General features: G+C 38.9%; 1 protein-coding gene across 1 annotated transcript in view; it reads left to right on the forward strand.

The window, feature by feature from the left end:
• The window catches only part of LOC103582211 (E3 ubiquitin-protein ligase TRIM37-like), a gene marked incomplete at both ends in the record, with an annotated part of 19328 nt that extends 10427 nt beyond the window's left edge, over positions 1-8901 (forward strand). Inside the window, 2 exons of the mRNA XM_008563868.1 lie at positions 7037-7161; positions 8842-8901. Of these exons, the coding sequence (XP_008562090.1) occupies positions 7037-7161; positions 8842-8901 (185 nt within the window). The remainder of the gene's footprint in view (positions 1-7036; positions 7162-8841) is intronic.
• Positions 8902-9396: the final 495 nt, after the last annotated feature.

Consider the following 9396-nt stretch of genomic DNA (forward strand, 5'->3'; position numbering starts at 1 on the left):
AATCCTGAGCAAAAAAAGCCAGAGGCATAACACTACCTGATTTCAAACTGTACTACAAAGCAAGAGTAAGCCAAACAGCATGGTATTGGCATAAAAACAGACAGAACAATGGAACATACTAGAAAACCTAGAAATCAATCCACATGCTTATAGCCAACTGATGTTTGAGAAAGGCAACCAGAACATAAATCAGGGAAAAGACTGCCTCTTCAATAAATGGTGCTGGGAAAACTGGACATCCATATGTAGAAGAATGAAACTAGAGCCCATACCTCTTGCCATATACCAAAATCAACTCAAAATGGATTAAAGACTTAATATAAGAGCTGAAACTATAAAATTTCTAAAAGAAAACATAGGGCAAACACTTCAGGAAATAGGACTGGGCAAAGAGTTTATGAATAAGGGCCCAAAAGTATAAGCAACAAAAGAAAAAATAAACAGGGCCGGCCCGGTGGGGCTCTGGATAGTGCGCCGCTTGGGAAGCGCGGCGGCGCTCCCGCCCGAGGGTTCGGATCCCNAGTGACTAACAGTATATTGGGAAGAAAAGGATATAACTACAAATACAGTAGGAATTTTAAACATAAAAATAATTTTTACACAAACATTTATATAGTGTGTACTATATATCAGGCACTGTTCTATGTGCTTTACAGATATGAGAAACTTCATTCAAATAGAAGCTACATCAAGAGTATGATTTTATACAAAATTGTAATTACCAAAAGTTAGTTGAGAAAGAATATAATTTAAACCAACAAACATTAAGTAAATTGTATTGGTGTAAGCCTCTCCTCCAAAACATATCAAATCCAGACTAATGAGATATTTTCACCAAGTCTTTAATTTTTTTTTTTCCTTTCCTGTCTCTTTTTTTGTGACCGGCAACGGATTGCAACCCTCAGTGTCGCGCCCGTACCAGACCGGGACCGGCAACGGGATCGCAACCCTCGGTGTTGCCCCTGCACCTCGCTCAGCCAGTGAGCGGCTGGTCTGTATGTGGGATCCGAACCCTCGGCGGGAGCACTGCTGCACTTCCCAAGCAGTGCACTGTAGCAGTGCGCCACCGGGCCGGCCCTCACCAAGTCTTTAAATATCTGTTGCTTATCCTAAGCTCTGTTTTTCCTTAGAGAATACAAAAATTACAAATGCTACTGATTTCCCATGTTGATTTTGTATCCTGCAACTTTACTGTAATTATTTATCAGCTCTAAGAGTTTTTTCTACAGTCTTGAGGTTTTTCCTTATACAGGATCATGTCATCTACAAACAGGAACAGTTTGACTTCATTTTTCCAATCTGGATGCCCTTTATTTCTTTCTCTTGCCTGATTGCTCTGGCTAGTACCTCCAATACTTTGTTAAATAGGAGTGGTCAGAGTGGACATCCTTGTTTCATTCCTTCTTACTTCAGTAACAAACTATCGGAAAAAGAAGTACGAATGCAAGCCTATTTACAGTAGTCACCAAAAAAGTAAAATAGCCAAAGCAATCCTGAGCAAAAAAAAGCCAGAGGCATAACACTACCTGATTTCAAACTGTACTACAAAGGTATAGTAACCAAAACAGCATGGTATTGGCATAAAAACAGACAGAACAATGGAACATACTAGAAAACCTAGAAATCAATCCACGTGCTTATAGCCAGCTGATGTTTGAGAAAAGCAACCAGAACATACATCAGGGAAAAGACTGCCTTTTCAATAAATGGTGCTGGGAANAACAAAACAAGCAAGCAAAACCAAGTAGACTTAATCAAAGGAATGAAAAAATGTTTTACTACCAGAAAAATTTCGTCTTAATTATAACTGTTAAAGCCAGAGCTGCATAATAGTTACATCGGTAAAAACAGATTTTATTCAGGCACTATTCAGACAGGATAATTAAGCCCTTGTTCTGTGTTCTTTTGTGTCAGTTGTAGCCACAAGGAGAGACACAGGAGAGGCACAGGGTAATCAAGTTTATTATATATACTGAAGTTTATTATATGTACTGGTCCTAGAAACAGGAGGTTTGGCATGGCATGCCACAGGACACAGGGGAAAGGACCAGGGTCAGTCAAGAGGCAGAGAGGAAGGAAAGGCTCTTTTGGGGGGTTCTCACTTGAAGGAATGGTCAAGGGAGTTAAGTACACTGANCATGGATGAACTTAGAGAAAATTATGTTAAGTGAAATAAGCCAGGCACAGAAAGGGAAATATCACATGTCCTCATTCTTAAGTGGGAATTTAAAAATAAACAAAGAAAGAAAGATGCACCAATCACAATAATTCTTTGAACTTTCAAAAGGAAAGAACTGAGGCCAGCAGAGGTAGGAAGGGGCAGGGGGAAATGTTAGCGATCAGTTGGTAAAGGGCCACAAGAAATGATTAGATTGTGTAACACTGGACATACCCCAATTTGAGCATCACATAATGCACACAGATATCGATATTCAATGCTCTACTCCCCAGATATGCAGAATCAATTATGTTTCAATTAAAAAAAAAAATTAGAAATGCTAACATCTTTCTCTGAGACTGATGTAACATTAATAACCAATTAGCATAAGAACAGTATAAAAAAAGAAAAAGATCAATCTTATTGTGAACATAAATGCCAAAATCTTAAATTCAGCCAAATCCGAATCAGTGTGATACTTACAAAAACAAAACAAGCAAGCAAAACCAAGTAGACTTTATCAAAGGAATGAAAAAATTTTTTACTATCAGAAAAATTTCTTCTTAATTATAACCGTTAAAGCCAGAGCTGCATAATAGTTACATTGGTAAAAACAGGATAGTTACATCGGTAAAAACAGATTTTATTCAGGAACTATTCCAACAGGATAATTAAGCCCTTGTTCTGTGTTCTTTTGTGTCAGTTGTAGCCACAAGGGGAGACAGAGGAGAGGCACAGGGTAATCAAGTTTATTATATATACCGAAGTTTATTGGTACTGGTCCTAAAAACAGGAGGTGTGGCATGGCATGCCACAGGACACATGGGAAAGGACCAGGGTCAGTCAAGAGGCAGAGAGGAGGGAAAGGCACTTTTGGAGGTTTCTCACTGGAAGGAATGGTCAAGGGAGTTAAGTACACTGAGTAAGTTTAGGATTGGACAGTTTGGATTATTTCAGTGGGTTCTAAACTATAGTGAGGTCTCTGGTTGCCTGGGATGATTAAGGCAGAGGAATATTGCCTCCTGGGGTTTATGGCCAGATAAAGGAGATAATGCATCCCTGGACTGGTTAGTTTGCATATCAAAGGTGCACTCCCAACTGAGCCTTTTGCTTTCTCAGAATTGGCCAGGAAGGGCAGTCTCTCTCCAGCGAGAAAGATTTTTAGATGTCAAAACATCATAATGTACAGAAGATAAAAAATATGAACTATACAGTAATTGGACAAGTTAAAGGGCAAAACCACATGATTATCTAAATTGAAATGAATATTATAATATTTAAAAAATACCATTGAATTATATTTGATCTTCATTCATGGCCAGATTATGTAGCAAACTGAAATGGTGCAGCCTTTATGGAAAATGGAATGGAGGTTTTTCAAACAATTACAGATACATCTACCATGTGATCCAGTTATTCCACTGCTGGATATGTACCCAGAGGAATGGAAGTCATCATGTTGAAGGGATACCCATACTCCCACGTTTATTGCTGTACACTATTTACAATAGCCAAGAATTGGAACCAGTCTAAATACCCATCATCAGATGAGTGGATAAGGAAACTGATATATCTACACAATGGAATATTACTCTGCTATTAGAAAAAAAAAATGAAATAGTATCATTCGCAGCAACATGGATGGACTTAGAGAAAATTATATTAAGTGAAATAAGCCGGCACAGAAGAGAAATACTGCATGTTCTCACTTATTTGTGGGAGCTAATAAAAATAAGTAAATATACAAATGAACGGGGACTGGGGGTGGGTGGAGAAGAAGACACAACAATCACAGTTCCTTGATTTTGTTAAGACAAGTGAACAGATATGTTGATGAGGGAGGAAGAGGAAGAATTGGTAAAGGGACACGAAAATCAACTGTATTGTATATTGATAAATTAACATTTAAAAAAATAAAATAAATTATTTAACAAACTAAGAGTAAAAGGAACTGACTTAACTCAAAAAGAGACATTTATTTAAAAGTCCACAAGACGCTTAATGTCAATGTTAAGATTTGAGATTTTTTCTGTTATGTCAATGTTAAGATTTGAGAAGTTTTCTGTTCATCATCATCCAGTGTTGCCTGCTGGCAGGACTTGTCTTCAAGATATACTGGTCCTATTTATTGAATTAAGACAACAAGTGTGTTAGAAATATAGAAAGGAAGAGGTAAACCTTTACATGTAGAGGATATGGTTATCTACAAGAAAATATATAAACTGTTACACCTTCTTAGTGAGCTTATTTTGGTTGCTGGTTACAAGATCAAGACATAAAAATCAGTAGTGTTCCTGCATCAGGAGTAGCCAGCTAGAGAATTTATTTGAAAACAAATCTCATTCATAATAGCAACAAAAACTGTTAAGGGATCTGTGAATTAATGTAACAAAAGATGTTTAAGACCTTTGTAGAGATCATTATAAAACAAAAAACAGCTGAATAAAGATATCCTGAATTTCATTGATTTTCAGATGTGCCTTTTGTCACATTATGCTATCTTTGAGATGGGATGTGTCTTAACAGTTGATGCTTCCATAATGTGTGTGTGTGTGTGTGTGTGTGTGTGTGTGTGTGTATGTGTTGTTTCCTTAGTGACACATAAGATAAAGGTGTTGTTTAGTAAACAGTGTCTTAGTATATTTAATGAACTATACTATATACAAGGGAAAATTCAGTATCATAAAGGAGCTGTTCTAGTTGTAGTCTGAAAATGCAATTTGATCTTAATTTCAGTATGAGTTTTGTCAGAATTCAATAAAATTCCAGTATTAATATGAAAGAGCAAGAAGCCGCAAGTAGCCAAAGAATTATAAAGGTGGAGCTCTTGTCATACCTTATATCGAGACGTAGAGAATAAAAAGGCCAGGAACAGACCCCCAGGCATAAGTGAAGACTTGACAAATATGGAGAAGGATGGACTTTTCAACAAATATTGACAGTTACACATGTGGCAAATAAAACAAGCTTTTCCTCTTACTCTGTACATAAAAATCAATTGTAGGTGGATATAAACACTTAAATATGTAGAGCAAAATTTGGAACTTTTAGGGGAGAATATCTTTGATATGGGCAATGGAAGGAACAGCTGTTATTTAAAAGATAGAAACCCAATTGTAGTGGGTTTGATGAGTATCTATTTGGCATTTGATAGTAAATATTGACAGTTATACATGTGGCAAATAAAACAAGCTTTTCCTCTTACTCTGTACATAAAAATCAATTGTAGGTGGATATAAACACTTAAATATGTAGAGCAAAATTTGGAATTTTTAGGGGAGAATATCTTTGATATGGGCAATGGAAGGAGCAGCTGTTATTTAAAAGATAGAAACCCAATTGTAGTGGGTTTGATGAGTATCATCTATTTGGCATTTGATAGTGTATTAGTTTGCTAAGGCTGCCATAATAAAATCCCACTGACTGGAAGACTTAAACAACAGAAATGTATTTTCTTATAGTTGTGGAGGTTAGAAGTCCAAGATCTAGGTATTGGCAGGTCTGATATCTCCTAAGGTCTCTCTCCTCAGCTTGTAGATGGCTGCCTTCTCACTGTGTCCTCACATGGACTTAATCTACAGTGTGTATATTCCTGGTGTCTCTACCTCTTTTAAAGATACCAGTCATGTTAGATTAGGGCCCCACCCTAAAGGCCTCATTCTAATTTTATCATCTCTTTAAGGACCTTATGTCTGAATGTGGTTAAGTTCTGAGGTACTGGGGGTTGGGCCTGCAACATATAAACTTGGGGGTGGAGGCATACACAATTCAGCCTGTGACAGATCACTTTACAAAGGTGCTTCATGGTCCTTATAATACTCCGTGAAGCAAATAGTGGTAGATATTATTATTACAGCTTTACACATAACCAGACTCAGAGTCATATAATTAGTGTCAGACTAGGACTTCAAACTAATTTTCTTGAATATAAAATCAGTAGACTTAACTACCAGGCTTATTTTACTAAAGTTAGATTTTCACTTTTTTTTTTTGTTTGTTTTTTAAAGATGACTAGTAAGGGGATCTTAACCCTTGACTTGGTGTTGTCAGCACCACGCTCTCCAAGTGAGCTAACCAGCCATCCCTATATAGGGATCCGAACCCGTGGCCTTGGTGTTATCAGCACCACACTCTCCCAAGTGATCCACTGGCAGCCCTTAGATTTCACTTTTTACCACTGTCATACCTTAAGTAGTGATTCGTAAATTGATATAAGATAAGATTTATGTGCATGTGTGTGAAATCTTTCTGTTATCTAGAACGCAATCTGAGATGCTTGTTTTTAAAGGCTTTCTTGTTTATTTTTTGTTTGTTTTTGGTGGCTGGACTGCACTGGGATCCAAACTCTTGACCTTGGTGTTATCAACACCAGCTCTGACCAACTGAGCTAACTGGCCAGCTGCCAAAAAATAAAAAATAAAGGTTATTAACCTACAGGATATATTTATTAATATGCATAATAGCTTCACTCCAGCAGTCTGAAAATATATTTGTAGTTCCTTAAAATTTGAGTTATCCTAAATTATGAGGAGAGAAAAATGCCTTCAAATTAAGTAAACTTATTTAATGACTTTACTGTTAGAATGAAAGTAAATAAACCTAGATTCTTTGAAAATTCTTAATTCTCAAACTCACTTTGAAACAGTTGTTTTTTGTTATCTCATTTTTCTTTTCAGTATACAACCAGAATAATTTCTAATTTTCTTTTGGGAATTTTGTGGGCTGACAGTAACACTCAGTTGGTTAGACCGTGGTGCTCAGCACCAAGGTCTGGGGTTCAATCCCTGTACCAGCTAGCCAAAAAAAAAAAAAAAAAGAATTTCAAGGTGCCAGTGAATAGTAATTTTGTTTGTTCATATAATTTTTTTCCTCACACAGTTGCGGTCTTGTAGTAAGAGTGAGTTGATATCTAAGAGCTCAGAAATCCTCATGATGTTTCAGCAAGTTCATCGAAAGCCGATGGCATCCTTTGTTACCACTCCTGTTCCACCAGACTTTACCAGGTATGACACATTTTTATTTTTGTGCTATTTTTACACTTAAAATTTTTTATTTACATTTGAAGTTTATGTGCAAATGCAGATACTTGTTTCAAAAGAATAAGTTATTTTTCTTAACTCCATCTCTTTATGGTGCTGTTTATAGTGTTGTGGTGTTGTGAGCTCTATTGTTTGCATGTAAATATGGTCTAAAAAAAAGCATGGTGGGGCCGGCCCGGTGGCGCAGTGCTGTAGTGCGCCGCTTGGGAAGTGCGGCGGCGCTCCCGCCGAGGGTTCGGATCCCACATACAGACCGGATCCTGCTCACCGGCTGAGCGAGGCGCGGGAGCAACACCGAGGGTTGCGATCCCGATGCCGGTCCCGGTCTCGTACGGGGGCGACACTGAGGGTTGCGATCTGTTGCCGGACACGGAAAAATACAAAAAGCAAAAAAAAAAAAAAAAGCATGGTGGACTCAGTCACACTTTTGACTGTAAAGAGAAAATGTTAGTGAATTAGGGTTGGCATTTTTCCTGGAGCTCCATCTTCCATAGTGTAGAAAAAATAATGATTCCATTACCTTTATCAAGTGTCTATTCATTCTTTTATTTACCTTTTGAATTAATTAATTTTTTTTTTTTTTAAGATGCCTGGTAAGGGGATCTTAACCCTTGGCTTGGTGTTGTCAGAACCACACTCAGCCAAAGAGGGATCCGGCCATCCCTATATAGGTTTCCGAACCCGTGGCCTTGGTGTTATCAGCACCGCACTCTCCCGAGTGAGCCACTGACTGGCCCTGAATTAATTTATATCTTGTTACACAAAACTCAGAAATGGATGAGAAACCAAAAGAATTTGAAGGTGACCTGATATTATCTTCAGATACTCGAAGATAGTGGGAGAAAACAGTTACTGCAAAAATTTGCAGTCTTTTTAGTTTTCATCTTGGGCTGAGTCTTAGAATTCTTCTCAACAGAATATTCTTTTTAGCATATTGAGAATTACACTAGGGTTGACTGGTTGGCTCAGTTAGAGCACAGTAGTTGTAGGGCCCCATAAAACCCCAAAGGAGACATTCCCTAAAACATGGCGCCTTTCCTGCTTCTCTTCCGGGTCCTAACATTCCCGCCGGCACCATAGTTGGCCTATCAAAATCATCACCCGCCCTTCCGACCAATCAGCCACTGCCCCGTGTACTAACCACCCTCTCCCGGAACTCAGCTCTCTGTAAATGTATGCTTTCCCCTCAAATAAAGCAGAACTTCTCCGGTGAACTGTCAGCTCGGGTCCTGTCGTTCTTTCATTGGTGCCAAAACCCAGGAGGAGCTCACCCCTTACCCGAGGGGACTCCTTCTCGGACCTCCTTCACTCTCTCAGCGGTTCCTGCTGCTGACGCTTCGCCCTGATCCATTTTCTCCGGCGCTGGCTTTCCACACCCACTACTGGCTCATCCAAACGTAAGTCTCCCTTTAGAGGTGCCATTTTTAAGTAGGACTACCCCTCCGGCGTCTAGTCCTAACAGGGGCAGTACGCCCCACTACGGCCTTCAGGGCCTCAGTGGACCCCTAAATACTCCCTCGTCACACCAGACCGTCCACATTCTACTCCTCTCCCAACCCAAAGTTAAAGGTGATCCTTGTAGGGCGAAGCTCCCATTCTCTCGCTTTCTCTTTCAATTTACTGTTTCTGTTTCTCCGAGCCTAGGGCTCCCAAAAATCCCAGCGCCAGGTTCCTTCGAGCTTCCGGGCACTCGCCCTTGCCAAGGTGATGGAAGGTTAAGTGACGACTTATACCTTCCTCCCNTACCTTTATCAAGTGTCTATTCATTCTTTTATTTACCTTTTGAATTAATTAATTTTTTTTTAAAGATAACTGGTAAGGGGATCTTAACCCTTGGCTTGGTGTTGTCAGAACCATGTTCAGCCAATGAGGGAACCGGCCATCCCTATATAAGATCCAAACCCATGGCCTTAGTGTTATCAGTACCGCACTCTCCCGAGTGAGCCACCGGCTGGCCCTGAATTAATTTATATCTTGTTACACAAAACTCAGAAATGGATGAGATAGCAAAAGGATTTGAAGGTGACCCGATGTTATCTTCAGATACTCAAAGATAGTGGGAGAAAACAGTTATTGCAAAAAGTTGCAGTCGTTTTAGTTTTCATCTTGGGCTGAATCTTAGAATTCTTCTCAACAGTATATTCTTTTGAGCGTATTTAGAATTACACTAGGGTTGACTGGTTGGCTCAGTTGGTTAGA

Source organism: Galeopterus variegatus, unplaced genomic scaffold, assembly GCF_000696425.1.
Source record: "Galeopterus variegatus unplaced genomic scaffold, G_variegatus-3.0.2 Scaffold15266, whole genome shotgun sequence".
NCBI lineage: Eukaryota > Metazoa > Chordata > Mammalia > Dermoptera > Cynocephalidae > Galeopterus > Galeopterus variegatus.